The following is a 16,137-nucleotide window of genomic DNA, read 5'->3' as shown; positions in this document are numbered from 1 at the left end:
CATTTCATCCCCCTCTTACATATCTACTCTATATCAATCCTAACCCTATAATCTAATGCCCCTAGGATGGCACATAGTCAATTAGGGCTGATATTGCTTGCAAGTGATGCAGTTCTACTATCAAAGATCCCTGAAGGACAACAGAAACAGCTTGATTATTTCTTTAAACTGCCACACAAAATGCGTGTCCATTATTCTGATAAAACAAAATGCATGACCTTCAGTTTCGCCAAAACCTCTTAGAGTTTCTCCCCTTGTCTAAGCTGTGCCACTATAGAGAATGCCCTGTATTCTGTCTATCTTGCCATCCGTTGTGGCCAGAGGAGCAAGGGCAACTGGCATCTAATGAAAAGCAGACTTTCCCTGGTGAAGAGCTGTGGCTGTATTTTGAGGTTTAACAAGTCTTTTGGAAATAAGACTGTGATGTTGGCCTTAAAGGTGCATACAATTAAGAGCTTGTTATCAGCTCTGTTGAATAGGGAGGAATTTGGGGGATTCTGTAATCCTCAATATCTTGTGAGAAAAAAACAATTGGGGTCATTACGAGGTTGCAAGTACAGAAACAACAGTGCTGGTAAGCTTGATGGTACTGTTGTTTCTGGAATGGCAAACTATGAGTTCTGCGAGTGGGTGCCTTGGCACCCGCTCGCAGACCTTGAAGGAAGCACCGGCATCATTCATGAATGGTGCCAATGAATCCATCCTCCCAATTCCCATTGAGTCCAATGGGACTCGAATGGGAATGGGGAGTAATATGTTCCGGTGCCCGACAATGGGCAATTACCGGGACCGCCAGGGCCGTAATGCCCCGGTAAGTCCCCATTGCTGGGCGCCAGAAACAAAAATGACTCTGGCGGCAGCTGTACTGTTTTTACCATCACGGCTATCGCCGGACTCATAATGAGGGCCAATGTCTTTTTCAAAGAATTACTGAATCTCCCCAAATCCCCAAAAATGCCTTTATGCGCCAAGAGTTAGGCTGCAAGGAAATTGACAGGATTGCATTTTTTAAAACCTTTGTTGTGTTGGCTCAAACTCTTGAGTACCCCTACAGAGCACAGATACATAGAAGGTGCACAGGTTGCCTACCATGTGCCTGGTGCTAGCGCCCTGACCTGGTTTAGGCATGTATGTACAACTTTGAATTTGTTGATAATCTTTGTACTAATCACACCTCTATAAATCTGAAGAAAAAGAAAATGATAAAGGAACTATTCTATTCGAAAGTTTTGAGATTAACTCTACCAGTTGTCTAGTTCTCAGGCACAGTTCCTCTTACCCTGCTAGCAAATTATCTTTAGGACCTGAGAGCTATCTCACCCTAGTTGCCCCATGCCTGGGAAAGTGCTAATCATCACATTTAGAATGGGCATTCTACTTTTGGCATTCAACACTGGATGGTGGCTAGAGGAAAATGGCTAACGTACTTGCCCACCATGTGTGCCTGTTGCTGAGAATGCTTTTCTGACACCTTCATGTTCAAACTTGGAAGCAGTGGCTTTTAACACACTTGCAAGCGAGATGAATTATCTATTGCTTTACTTTACTTTTTGCTTTAAAACATGTATATGGCGCAAATCTTGGACCCATGGGTATCAGGGCACAGACAGACTAACAGAAAACAAATCACAAACAAGTCCAGAAGAGGATACTCAGAAAAAGCTAACCATGGGTGGAAGTCAGGCGAAGAGCCACGTTTTCAGCTTTCTCTTAAAAGCGTCTAGGGAGTTCTGGCCTCTAAGATCCAATGGAAAATTGTTCCAGGCTTTTGAGGCTGTGATGTAAAAAGCACCTCTTTCAGTCTTCATGGTTCTATACCTACGAAGCATCAGGTATAACTGGTTGCTATATCTAAGAGATCTACTGTGGACTTTTTAAGTGATGAAATCTTACGGTAAATAGGGCATTATGCCCTGTCTACATTTAAAAGTAATGACTATTAGACAGTAAAGAACACGTGCCTGTACAGGGAGCCTATGCAATGCTCGTCTAGCAGCTGATACATGGTCACGGCGGGAAAGTCCCATGACCACCCTCACTGCCCCGTTTTGGACCACCTGCAATCTGTCACCATCCGTCTTGCTGAGCTCGACCAGTAGACTACAGCAGTAATCTATTTTAGCCCCGACAATGGCTCTAGCGATTGTCTCCGCGTTGGTCTGTGTGATAAAGGATCTAATATGTGCCAGGAGCTTAATATAGTAAACTGGAGCAGATACAAGGCTCCTGACATGGGATTTCATATTAAGCTACTGGTCAAAGATAACACCCAGGGTTTTTACCTTCTTTTGGGAAGTTATCAGAACATCTCCAAGTTGAAAATTATTATACATAGGACCAAGCTTAGCTAACATAGACTGAGTGTCAATAATCAGCAGCTGAGCCTTTGTCCTGTTCAGTTCCACATTGTTCCACACCATCCAATTCCTGATGGCAGCGTAAACTCTATTCAATTTGGCTTCATCCTGATCATGAGTACCAGCCAACGGGATGACACACTGCGTGCCGTCAGAGTAGTTGGCAAACATAATCACCTCCTGGTCCAAAAAGGCAAAAAACTGAACCATGAATACATTGTATAAGCAGGGTGAAATACAAGCATGCTGCGGGACGCCAAATTTAACAGAGACAGGAGGGGCTACCGCCTCTTCGTAAAAGACTATGCTCACTCTGTTGTTCAAGAAAGAGGCAATCTAGCGCACAGCTGCTGTGGAGAACTTGGCCACCTCCTCCATTCGGGTGACCAGAATAGAGTGGTCGACCAGGTCGAAGGTGGCAGACTGATCGAATAACATCAGCATGGAGGGTTGACCGCTATCCACTCGTTCCAGAAGCCTGGACTTTAGATCTAGTAAAGCCGCCTCTGTTCCGTATCTCTGTCTGAATCCAGACAGTTAAGAATAGGAAAATTATTCAGATGAAGTGTGATCTGCCCTTATGTAACGCAATTAAGAATTTTCAACAAGAAAGGTGTGTTGGTGATGGGTCTGTAGTTGAGCGGCACCTCGATAGGAAGGCCCATTTATTTTAGTATAGGGGTGACCCACGCCTCTTTCAAATCTGCCGGTACCTGGCCCTCTGTGAGGGATGAATTTATAAACTTACAGATGGCATCCAATAGAGTTGGTGGGCATGCTTTAATTATCATGGCTGAGCAAGGGTCGCCTTTGCATCTGGTGACTTTGAGATGATCCACAACAATGGACAGCTCATCAACCGTGATGGTGGAAAAGTCAAACTGGGGAATAGTGGGGCATCTAATAAACCTCTCCTTCATAATCTCACGAGAGGCCATGAGACGATCTTCTTTTTTGCGGACTATGTCCACTCTAATATTGTTCAACTTATTTTGCATGGCTTCCTGGATTTCCTGACATCAAGCCACATCCTTAACCAACTGACTGGAATTAGGAGAGCTGGTGGTTTCTTGTTCCTTTAAAATCTTGAACAGTTCCTTACCCTCTGATTTAGCATTCATGATTCTGGCATTTAAGGCCTTTTTCTTGGCATCAATAATTGCTAATTTATATACCTTGGCAGCACCCTTATAGGCTGCCAGGGCTGCTGGAGAGGAATTGGATTTCCAACAAGTGAAACAATTAAAGGGTGGAGGATTTAAGTTTTTGCAATTCTGGTGAGAACCAGGATTTATTTATGACCACATCCCTAGCTTCCTTATATTTAAGTGGGGCCAAGGAAATTGTAATGTTATCCAGATTGGATAAGAGAGATTTAGACATCACTACTGAGGAGTCTAAGGGGGAGAAATTGATAAAAAGGACCCAGCAATGGTTCAAGTCTTTCCCACGTGAGCAATTTATATTTCTTCCGAAAGACCCTTGCAACTTCCTACCCTTCTGCTTCTTTGGAAAATCCACCTGGTTGTAGAAATTAACAAAATCATGGTTGGACCATGGACAAGGGGACCTGGAAGTCCCTAGTTCTGGCGTTAATAGTGGAGACCCAGTCTAAGGTATGACCAAGAGTATGTGTAGGCAAGCAAATCATTTGCTCGAAGCCAAGGTTGGCTAAGACTGTCTACAAATCCGCGGCCAAAGTGTCATCCTTATGACCCAGCCAATAGTTAAAATCACCAAGTAATAAAAAACTGGAGTTAGGTTTTAAACAAGATAACAAACAATTGGACAAAGCCGAAATAAAATCTTCTGTCAAAGATGGTGGTCTGTAGATTAGAAGGAGATTCAAGGTTGATTCAGCATTGAATCCAATCTTCACATGTACTGACTCAATGCCATTCATAATTTGCCCCCTTATTTCCCAAATGGTTAGTGAAGACTTAAATATCAACACAACCCCCCCACCTCTACCCTCCTCTCTATCCTGCTGAATCATGGCATATCCATCAGGGATAGCAAGATTAAGGGAGAGACCTGCGGCCCTATGCCCCCATGTTTCGGTTATTGTGCACACATCAATATTCTTTTATTCTATGTAGGTGGCCACCTCCAGCGCATGCTTGTCTAAGGATCTTGTATTAAGTAACAGACAAGATAGGCTGTGGACTGGTATAATCCTATGGCTACCTAGCGGGTGCTCTGCCACCACCCCCAACGGGGCTTATTTGACAAGACCTATCGGAGGGAAGACATGGCTGTGCTCTGTTGCATGTTGGACAACCCTATGTGTGTATAGTTAGCAAAATGTTTACATTGTGCCTGGTCTATACGAGCACATTATGCAAATAATCATTCATTCTTAAATGCTGTAAAGTCCCAGAACATTTATTCTATGTATATATTAGTTTTTAGTGACATATTTCTGTTATTCTGATATCAATTATTGCATTGTATGATTGTATGAATCTACTGTGCTCCTAAATAAACAAATGAATTAATGGGTGGGCAGTCTGCAAAATCATGCATAAGGTTCATTTAAAGGGTTTGCAATGCACGGGTGGCATGCAGCAGTGGTGCAATGCCCATTGGGCAGACCAGGCTTTAGCCCCCCTGAAGTCTTGGGTTATGTAAGCTTGACCTGGCTAACCTACAGAGCTGTGGCAGTAGAGACCAGGACACATACAGTAAATGGTAACTGCAATTGCACAGTACAAAGGCCTGGCAAAAGTGTTTCATTGTTAGCACCCCCATTCAGATGCATACGATTTTTGGAATTGTGATGGGGTGTTAGTACCTGCTTGTCAGGGGATTTATTAGAAGGGTAGGGAGAGCAAGAGACAGCTCAATCTTGCAGCAGATCTTAAGTGTGTGGTTTCACACATGAAGGAGAGAGGTAACTGCTTGTAACATTGAAGTTAGATGCTACCACACAAGTATGTCTGCCCCTCACCCATAGTCTCTGAATTTAGTCCATCTCCGAACAGTTGAAGGGTTAGTCCTCACCCTCACCCCCGTTATTTTAGCCTTGTTGCACCCCTGCATTCAGCGGTCTATGCGAGGCAAAATTCACCAACACATTTAATATGTCAATAGTGATCAGCACTGGTAAGGTTATTTGTATTTTCTAATTTCTTTCCCAGGTATAGCGATGATCACGAGGATGCCAGAGTTAAGGCCTTTTCTCGTAATGACTGTTTCGAGTCGCATGAATGCAGCTGGAGAGTAAACTCCTGCTGTCCACTAAAGAAATCCGGCTATACTTATTTCAAATAACGCAATTTTTGAGTTACTTAACGTGATTTAAAATGTACAATTGTTTTAACTGTTGATGTTGATGATTGTATTATGTGTAAAATTATTTGTATTTTATCTACTAATGCTGAATTGAGTTGAAATGTTTTATTTTTTTTGTAAATTTGAAAGGTTGATTTTTTCAACCAACCAAATTAAATAATAAAAAAAAAATCCTTTATTTAGCACTTATTTTGCGTTAGTGTGATGTGGGAAAAGGAAGCATAAATGCAATGTGTAGTAATTTGTATGCCTTAATTTTCTGCTCCACTCCAATTTTGTGCTAAAACAATGGAAGGTGAGGCTTGGAGCTAACATCGAGAGTGTGTTTCCTTAATCTTGTGTGAGCACTACATTTTCAACGGCATAACATTTTAATGAAGCCAAAAAACAAATGGATTACTTTCTATGGAACCTGCCTTGAACTTGCACCTGCTAATGAGTTGGCAGATTCCACAAAATAATTTGAGTAAATGCTGCCTTCAAAGCGTAACGTGCAGACAATGCGCCTCATTACAAGTTCAGCGGTAACTTGCTGGTGCTATCGGAGGGGTGCTGCTAAACTTATATACTGATCCGCCGTCTGATATCCCGGTGCCACTGGGACATTACAAGTCCAGGCGGCCCGGAATGTCAGGCGGCGGAAAATGTAAGTCACCATTCCTGTGGAGACCCATAGGATTCCATGGGTATGGGGACACGGAAAGACCAACGCCATTGCTAATGGTGCCAGTGCTTCAGTGAAAACCTTGCCTGCTGAGGCTGGTGCCCCCAGCAGGTCAGACCTGCCGGGAGCAATGGCCTCTGCAGGCATACCTGTAGTCTGGCGGTCTGAAAAATGTGCAAGTTTGCTGCTACAGGCACCCTTATTTCCAGACCTCCAGGCTTGTTATGAGGTACAATTATTCCTATTTTGCAAAACGGAGAGTAAAAGTAAAGAAATACTTTTCTTTCGAACTGCACCTTGAAAAAGTTGAACATTCCATGCAGGAAAACCAACAGCATCTAAGTGTGGACATTGGTATTCCCGTGCATTGAACTTGCATTTCTTTGAAATTGACCCATGCTGTCTATGAGGAGTTGGGAAGATGTACGACAATGGTTCTAACTGTGCTATTTTAAAAAAAATGTATATATATATATATATATATATACATTCACATTTTTATAAGATTTACTACAGTGCAACACATTAAAGTTTACAAAAACATGGGACTGGCAGGCCAAGCACAAATCCCCTATTTACATTAGCTCCAAGAACCTTCCCAATATTTCCTCATACAATTTCAGTTTCTTCCATTTGTTTAAAATGACCTGCTGCATTTCAGACATTCTGTTTAAATCATATATCCAAGCAGACCTGCTTGTCATTGTCACATTTTTCCAATCTCTCAGAATAATCTTTTTAGCGGGAAGGGACGCTCTAAAAAACCAGCACCTCTGCGGGTAGCGCAAATCTTTCAATAGGCAATCTCCCCCAATATTACAGTCTGAAATTCTAAATCCATATCTGTTACTAAAACTCGATGCATTGTTCTTGTGACTTCCAACCAAAATGACTAAGGGCCTGATTCACAAAAGGGTTTTATAATGGCACAATGCCAAAGGAAAATGCTCTGTGAATCAGGCCCTTAATGTGCTCTTCTCATTAATGGAGCATGAATTCCAATCCAAGCGGCTTACAAACAGGTATTTTATCCGCTGGAAAAGGAAACTCGCTCGACGTTTGTGAAACAGCAATCAACACTTGTTTTCCACTGAAACTGAGAATAGCTGCCATATGCAATCATAGCAAAAATGATACAGTTGCAACCTTTCGACCAAGGAATGCCATCGTACATGATTGGCTAAAAACACAAACATATTGTTCCTTTACTATTAAATTGTTAAAAATGTTCCCAAAGAGTAAACAAAGCACATCAGAAAAAAAATTACAATTTGGTAAATCTCCTTGATTGGTTTGTCTCATAATGTGCACTGGTATAATGTGTCTGCCAATGACAATGACAAACCAGTCACTGTATGACATTCCCTTCTTCGTCCTTATTTTCCCACTCTATCAGTGACCATCATTCTTCTTAATGATTTTTCCCAAAGTAGGCATTGCTGTCTGCTGCAGCTTTGTATCCTCAGTTTGTTTGTAAGGCCTGTGCATATCGCAAGTTGTACACTACTGAGTCTTGAAATGTTATGCAGTACCCACATCTGTTGCAGAAGCAACGTCTTCTATGTATGCAATTCTACCTAGCTCTTTAGCAAAGCAATACTATATTTAAAAAAAGGTCCAAATTGTGTATTTCAAAAGGATGTATAGTAAACAACAATTTTTATACCCCTGAGTTGGTTTCCTTTGGCCCATAGAGAGCATGAATCCCCACGATGGTGAACCTACGCAAACAGTCAACAATTGCAACTGCATGATAATATGCACCCACCTTTGCGTTGAATTCTGCCAGAAAATCAAAGTGTTTCTTCAAGTCGGTGGCAAGGATGGCCTCGATGACAAGGAACCTAAACCGCTTGAATTCCACATGCTCTAGGTTGACTAAGAAGTTGTACTCTATTTGAGACATGAATAGGTTCCAGGCCGCCGCTGCATGATGGTTCTCCAAAACGGAACGATCGTTGTACAGAACAGCCTGGGGAGCAACAGAGCAATCTGCATTAGGACACAACTAGACATTGATGCAGGTGGAGCCTGAATTTGACGATGAAACAAGATATCAAAGCAGTGGCCTAAACAACAGCAAAGCTCGTTTCAGAGAACATTGCTTGATGTGGGAGCACCTCAGTCAATAGGCATGATATAATGGAGAGGCAATATCATATGTGGTGTCAGGTTGAGAACAGAGCACAGAAACCAGGAAGTGATGGAGAGGAGGCTTGGCACATATACCCGGGAGAATACAATAAGATGCAACTTGCAATTGTTTTTTAGATGTGTACATTACACCTAAATGTACAATTTCAATAATGCGATTTGATCAGAATTGCAGATTTGTTGGCAAGTGCTTAAGGCAGCAATTTAGTCACTAGGCTACTTCTCCCCAGTGTATGGTGTATAAGAGCACAAAAGTGAGTCGTACTTGGCCGACAATGCTTAAAGAGAAGAAAATATGCTTCAATGGGCATTGTTTTCCCCCTGTTTTAGTTTTTGCATGGATCAACTTTGCAGCGTTATGCAATGTATATAAATATTGTTTACACGTATAATGGTTAAACGTACCTGGGGTGCGCTCGTGGCTACCAAAAAGGCATTTGTCCTTCCAGGATGATCATAGTCATGCATGGCTGCTGCCACATATAATGCCATTAACTCAAGAGCAGGGATGTTGCCAGCCAGGCACCCGTACTTGTCATCGGAAACTGTGTACATCTTAGAATACACATATCCCATGTGTCCATGAGTGATTCCACTGTCTGAATCTGAGGGAACATGAAGAGGTTGAAGTCATGAAATGAGGTCAAGATAAGATGAGTTAAACATATACTTCCTTAATGAGTAACTCTAGCTTTACCCCATGATAGCCATGCCACACGCTGGACTCATTTGTCATCTGGTGGTAGAGCTCAGAACCTTTTGTTAAAAGGCAAACATTATTTATTAATTTTAATGTTTTTTTTATAACGTTCCTAATACTGTGCCTGAGTTTGGTTTCTAAGCGCAGATTTGGGATTCAACCCTCTGTTGCTCTGTGTGGTCTATCTTCCAAGAACAGCGTGTTGCCCCTGTGCTATCCTCCGTAATAATAAATAATGCACCAACTTGTTGCTTACCATCTGCCAACTCATGCCACCAGCAGCCTACCTTGTGATCTAAGTTCCACAACAAATCCTAATGAAGCTTTTCCACCAAGAAGACTATGAATGAGCCCAAACGAGAAACCCCAGGAAAGGAGATCAGGCAAGTGGTTCACTGGTGGCATACTTCAGAGAGAGAACCAGTAATACTGGGGGAGTATGGTGTCCATGTTTACAGTGATGTATGTATTGCCCATGGATTGAAGCATGTTATTGGAGCTTCAAGCAGCACTCAATTGAGATGAAGGATGTATGCAAATCATGCCCTGGAAAAGGATGTTCTGATGCGTGGTCTGCATACACTGGGCTTTACTTGTACAGTCATTGTCAATGTTTAACATCATTAGAGTAAGAGGAAAAGACTTGAGTCCTACATCTGTTAATCATGCATTGGCAATACCTTAATAGGGGTTTGACAATACATTGGGATAGTACTGACAGCTGGGCAAGGTAGGCTTTCTGTATGGATTTACCAGGCCTATGGAAATAAGTAGGTGCAACCTTTACAGGTTCTGATGGTTTGATGATACAAAACTGTAATCAATGGATACCCAGCAGTGGCGTGTCCAAACACTTTTGACAGGTGTTGCCCATGTGGGGCACTGACTAATGGAGGGGTGGCATGACGTAAGAGCACACACCCACATAATGATCATATTTTAGGATAATGGGGTGGCACCTAGTGTGGCCAATCAGATCCCGGGGTTGCACGTGCCACCCCAGGCCAATCCCTGGACAGGCCACTGATACCCAGTACATTTAAATACAGGTAGTTATCCATTGAGCGCTGTGCACTGAGTCTGCAGCCAACTAATTGCCTATGCTTAGATTAAACATGAATGATAGTGCACCACCTTTCATGTGAACTGTGCTCACTTATTCCAGAAGATCCGCATCTGGGGTAAAGAGAGCCACACTTCGGTTCTCATTAAGATCTGGTTCATTCACATTAATATCTAAATAGGTCAACTCATGGATTATCATTCGCAGCAGGAGTAGGGTGGGATGGGATGGGCATGCCTCGTCCTGGAAACACAAACAGCTGTGGAGAGGCTTTCATGTTTTTCTCTCAAGCGCTATATACCAGAGTGAGCATCCCACTTGGGCGGACCAGGTATTGACATAAGGTAGACCAACTCATCTTTGTAATTCGGTACCCCTATGTTATGGATGTTAGAGTTCAAAACATCAATGGCATATACAAGGATTATGAAGTTGCCCTCTGCAAAAACCATGTTCTGAAGTTGGATGGTAGCATGCAGAGGGGTAGCACTTAGTATCTACCTTCTCCGGGCAATTCGGCTCAAGTTAAGTGCAGGGACGAGAACTATCCTTGCAAAGTCCTGGTCATATTTGCGTAGGAAAGCAGCAGAGGAAAAAAAAAAACCTTGTCCTTCCCAATCTAGACCCAGGGAATACCTAAGAAGTAATGCAGATCAATACTATTGATCACTTTCTTGTCTCTCTCTGGAAAATGTCCAGCCCTAGCCTGCACACGGACTGAAAAGCATGTTCGAAACGCTGGGATTGGGGGCACCGTTTCTACTTCCACCAGAGTGGGCAATCTCCAGGTTTTTAGCTGTGAAAAGCTTGTTACTTATAGGCTTGCTGCCAGGTGGAAGGTAAATAAAAACCTTCTGTTATCAACTCCAAGGCGTAGTGATGCATTATTATCTTTCCTGGACCTGGAATTCGTCGATGATGAGGGATTCCATTTGAAAGTCTGCACCAATGGACAAGTGCCTTAGGGAATGCATCCTTTCTAACCAGAAAGAGGCTTGCTATTGGATTACACTGAGTATTAAATATGCCTTCTTCAGGCCTAACTACCTGAGCGAGTTTATTGATATGGTATGATATGATGTGATTGTTTATTTATATAGCGCCTATACACAATGTGTTTCAAAGCGCTTCAAGGCAAGGGAGGGAACAAGGGAAAATACAACCACATTCTTACAGGCCATGAACAGTAAGGATGTGAAATTAACTATCGTACTCGGCCTGATGACATTTCAGATAGTGCAAGAGCTAAGACATAGATAAGGAAGGGAGGGGGAGAGAGGGAAGGAAATGGAAACAGACAGGCGACTACCGTACTAGGCCTGTAAGGATATTTGGCGTGTTACAGCACAGAGTACAGCACTACTGCACAGGTAGCATTTTTTTTATGCAGCACCAGTACATGGGTGTGGTGCATTGCTATATGTGTTGCCAGAGTAACATGGACATATAAGTAAAGACAGGCTATTCGGTCAAAAACGATTTTTACATATAAGATGCAAATCCATTTTTACAGTTAAAAGCACACATCTGCACATTCAAAATGCACACTATTTTTCACTTGAAATGCCTATGTTGCAAGAGACACATTTGAAAATTAATAGCTAACCTTATTAACAACTAACCTGACTAATAAAACTTCATTTAACATAACTCACTAATAAAAATGTGTCTCCACTGCAGAATTAGGCCTACTCTGAAAGTGAACTTTTAAACGCACATTCATTTTTTTTTCTCTGCTGCTCTGTCCACATAACTACAGGAAGCAAAGAGCTCGAAGGAACAGGAAATCAGTTTGTTACAATTGCCACTGTAGAAGTGAGCCATTGTGTAGTGAGGGAGGAGATGACATGATTGATTCTGATTGGAGCAGCGTCATAGCAAGTATCATGCTAGAGGCTGTGATTAGAACTTTGCTGGGGAAGCTTGAGAAGAGGGGGAAGGCAATCGACATCTGGCAGAGCTGGGAGAAGGATCTTTCCTGGCTGGGGCATTCCTGCTGCAAAAGCTGAGAGTTCCAGGCAATAACCCCGGTTTGAGAACGGCAGACGCTTGTTCTCACTGGGGTTGATATTCAAGGGAGCCAAATTCAGAGAGAGAATAGCCAGAGAAAACGCATGCTGAACAGATAAGGTAATTACAGAAGCGAGTGGGAGCTGTGCAAAAGTGCGCAAATCTGTTCAGTCAGTGTATTAAAGAGAGTCTCAGTCTCTTATCAGCATATTTAATGTTACCAATTGAATATATTCTCGCAGCTCTCTGTTCATTTTATCACAAATAATGTTGTACCATTTCATTTATTTCTGTAAAAAAAGTTAAACTGTGTTTAAAAGAAATTTCTATAATACAAAAATATTTGAAAACAGATAGCTAGTGTGTATTATTTCTCTCTTTCATTTTGCATGGGGAAAGGTTTAAACGTGGGTAGATTTTTAAACAGTGCAATTGTCATTTTAAGGCAGATGTGTGCATGATTCTATTCAGTATGGACAGTTGTGAGTGCCTGTTTGTAGCATAGCCTGTTGGAGGTACATGAGTCAACGGGAAGAGAGACTCTCTGGACACAGTTCCCTACCGTATATAAGGTAGTGGAAATTACCACAAAAATACCACAATAGCCCATGGTGGCACACAACACTAACACTTAAAATGTGGTATCCCTAAAATGTAGGCCTGAGGTCTCTCTAGTGATCAAGAACAATCTAGATAAAAAATAAGGGATGTTGGATATTGGGGCCACAAATAAACCAACCACTATACCAACCAACCACGCAAACTACCGCGCATACCACCTAAATAGGTCTGAATTCTGAAATAATGCAATGTATTATTGTCATGTGTGACCCAATATGAATACAGAGAGTGATTATTGCTAAGGTATTTTGGCGGTAAGAAAATACCGCAAAGCCCCAAATATCCACAAAATACCCAACAGGCCTGACGACATTTCTGGTAGAGCCGGAGAAAAACAAAAGGTGAGGAAGAAGGGTGCAGAAAGGGAGTGGAGGAACAACACAAGCGACTATCATACTAGGCCTGACAGCATTTCAGATAGTGCTGGAGGTGTTGTGGGGAGGAAAAAAACAGTAATGGGAGGGTGGAGAAAACAGACGAGGTTGCTATCATATTAGGTCCAGGGACAATTCTGATAGAGTAAGTGCATAGAAGAAAGTAAGGGGAGGAGATAGGAAAAGGGAGAAGGGAAAGGAGGAGAGAACAGAGAGTAAGCAGTCAAAAAAAGTGGAGAAGCAAGAGTGGAGAGCGAATACAATTGCAGAAGTCAGATGTAACACATAATGTTGCAAGCCAGGATACAAGATGAAGATGGGAATAGCATGATTCACGGCCACCATGAGTACAAGATGCAAAGGAAGTCCAGCATGAGAGTTGAGAAAGAGTGACGCACCGTGAATGAATGAAGTCCATTAAAGTCAAATCCAGCATTGGCCACAAGGCGGTGATGGTGAAGAAAGGCACCAGGTGGGCGGGGCTTTCTAAGTGGTGAAAAAGAGCAGCAGGCATGAAGGCACCCGGTGGGTGAGGCTTTTGCCAGGTGACCTAGATCCACATGCACCTGCCCCCATCTGCAAAGGAAAAGAAGCTGGAGGGCTCCTTAAATAGGGAAACAGAGCGGCAAGCAGGAAGGTACCAGGTGGGCGTGGCTTGCTAAGTGGTGAAAAAGAGCGGGAAGCAGGAAGGTACCAGGTGGGCGGGGCTTGCTAAGTGGTGAAAAAGAGCGGCAGGCAGGAAGGAAGGAACCAGGTGGGCGGGGCTTAGGCCAGGTGACCTAGATCCACTTGCACCTGCTTCCCATCTGCAAAGGAAAAGAAGCCAGAGGGCTCCTTAGTAGGGAAACAGAGCGGCAAGCAGGAAGGCACCAGGTGGGCGTGGCTTGCTGAGTGGTGAAAAAGAGCAGGAAGCAGGAAGGCACCAGGGGGCGGTGCTTGCTAAGTGGTGAAAAAGAGCGGCAGGCAGGAAAGAAGGCACCTGGTGCAGAATCTAGTCCCTTATTGAGGACAACAGGCAAGGAATGTGGAGAGGGTAAAGATGATATGACACCAATGGTGGCTGAGACAACTATTAAATGAGGCATTGAGAAATTGCATCACTAGATTAAACTAGAACCCAATACTTTGATCCGCATTGTGACAGGGTTTTCAATAAGTCATGTGATTTTATCAACCTTAATGCAGCCATCTGTGGAGAGCTACCCACTGTAACATTAGCTATTCCAAAGCTGGAACTAAGACAGGCAAGCAAACACTACCACATTCCACTTATGTGAAAATACATCACAGTAACTTGACAACCGTAGCAACAGATACGCAGATCTTTGTGAATCCTCTTTACATTGAATGTGCTAATGGAACTTAATGGTTAATTTGCGCAGGAACCCAAACGTTTGGCGTAATTCCCGAGAAGACTGGAGAGGAAAGAGATTGCGGGGTGTTTTCAGATCTCTTCAAACTAGCACTTTTCTGAATATTGGATACTGGGTTTGAAAACCAAAACATAAATTACCTGAATCACTTGCTGATCCATGGTCGTTGTTCACAGTTGGGAGTCCTGGAATAGCCTGGGTACTAAGGTACCAAACAGCATGCAGGACATCAGTGGCATGGATTCTGTTGTGATCTGTAAGCAGACAGAATGTTGCATAAACTAAGTGCTATTTCCATGTCACTGTTAAATACCCCCATCTAGTGGCCACATAGATGCATTTCAGTAAAAACGATGATTGATAACTACAACCATCAGATTTTAGGATTGTAATAAGCTTGAGAACCTTGATAAAACATTTAGGACGGAGTTCATGGAATAATCCCCCGGATCAAAGTGAATTTGCACTGCTGAAAAATGACATTGCACTGCCGACATAAACCCTGCTTCATGGAACCTTGCAGTGTATTTTTGCAGTGCAAAGTCCGGGCAAAGTCAGCGCATAGTCCTTTTAGCACTACACAATGACTTTGCCTGGCAAAAATACACTTTGCACAGTTCCATGAATCAGTGTTTGTGCCAGCAGTGTGAAGTCACTTTTCAGCAGTGCAAATTCACTTTGAACCAGGCAAATATTCAGTATGACATAAGAGCTCTGACAGAAAACTTGTCAAATCACTGTTCTTGCAAAAACAAACGATTCTCTTTATTTATCATCGATACGGATATGCTTTTCATTTGCAATAGACTTACTTTACCCGGCTCCTCTTCGTGGCTCGGGCACAATACATCAACTCTCGGACAGGACTAGCTGCTCTGAGGCTAGCATAACATAACAAGATAATAGTTTGAAAAAATATGCTTTCTCATCTAAAAACAACAGTAATGATAATATCAATATTAATAATAATAATACCAAGCTGTATCCGGTGTTTTATTCCATATACCACACACTTCTAAAAGCTGTTATTATTACCAAATGTAATCATACTCAATTATTGACCATGAAAGCCTCAAGGGCTAGGTAGAGTCGCATATGTCAATAGGAACACTTAAGCAAGGTGCTATCCCCGAGCCCCCCACCCCCCACCCCACACCACCCAGATAATTCACATGGTGAGCTTTGAGCTGCTTGTGTAACCCTATAACATATCTAAGAATGTCCTTTATTTCGAAACTTGAAAAGGAGACAACTATGACCCATGGGCAACATTTAGTTTAGGAAGCAACCCGTAGGTGCAGACAATAGTCAATTAGTCAGGTTTTCTGGGCTTTGCCCCAAAAGAGGGAGAGAGGGGCTCATGATGTTGGGGGGTGTAAGAAGGTCAAGGTAGCTCCACAGGAGAGACACCTGCACATTGAAGCCTCCAACAACTGGTCCCATTAATTCTAAGTACATGGTGAACAAGAATGTGTCAGTATTTATGAGATTATAGTATTGGAAAAGGACTAGCTGGAACTAAAGGTG

General features: G+C 42.6%; 1 protein-coding gene across 2 annotated transcripts in view; it reads right to left on the bottom strand.

Moving 5' to 3' along the window:
* The window catches only part of PDE3A (phosphodiesterase 3A), a 1,388,780-nt gene that overhangs the window by 75,427 nt on the left and 1,297,216 nt on the right, over nucleotides 1-16,137 (bottom strand). For both annotated transcript variants that reach the window (XM_069628418.1, XM_069628419.1), the window contains 3 exons: nucleotides 14,751-14,864; nucleotides 8,875-9,074; nucleotides 8,084-8,287 (listed from right to left, as the gene is read on the bottom strand). In XM_069628418.1, coding sequence (XP_069484519.1) covers nucleotides 8,084-8,287; nucleotides 8,875-9,074; nucleotides 14,751-14,864 — 518 coding nt within the window. The remainder of the gene's footprint in view (nucleotides 1-8,083; nucleotides 8,288-8,874; nucleotides 9,075-14,750; nucleotides 14,865-16,137) is intronic.

Source organism: Ambystoma mexicanum, chromosome 12, assembly GCF_040938575.1.
Source record: "Ambystoma mexicanum isolate Mex_15411 chromosome 12, UKY_AmexF1_1, whole genome shotgun sequence".
NCBI lineage: Eukaryota > Metazoa > Chordata > Amphibia > Caudata > Ambystomatidae > Ambystoma > Ambystoma mexicanum.
This window is presented reverse-complemented; position numbering and strand designations above follow the sequence as displayed.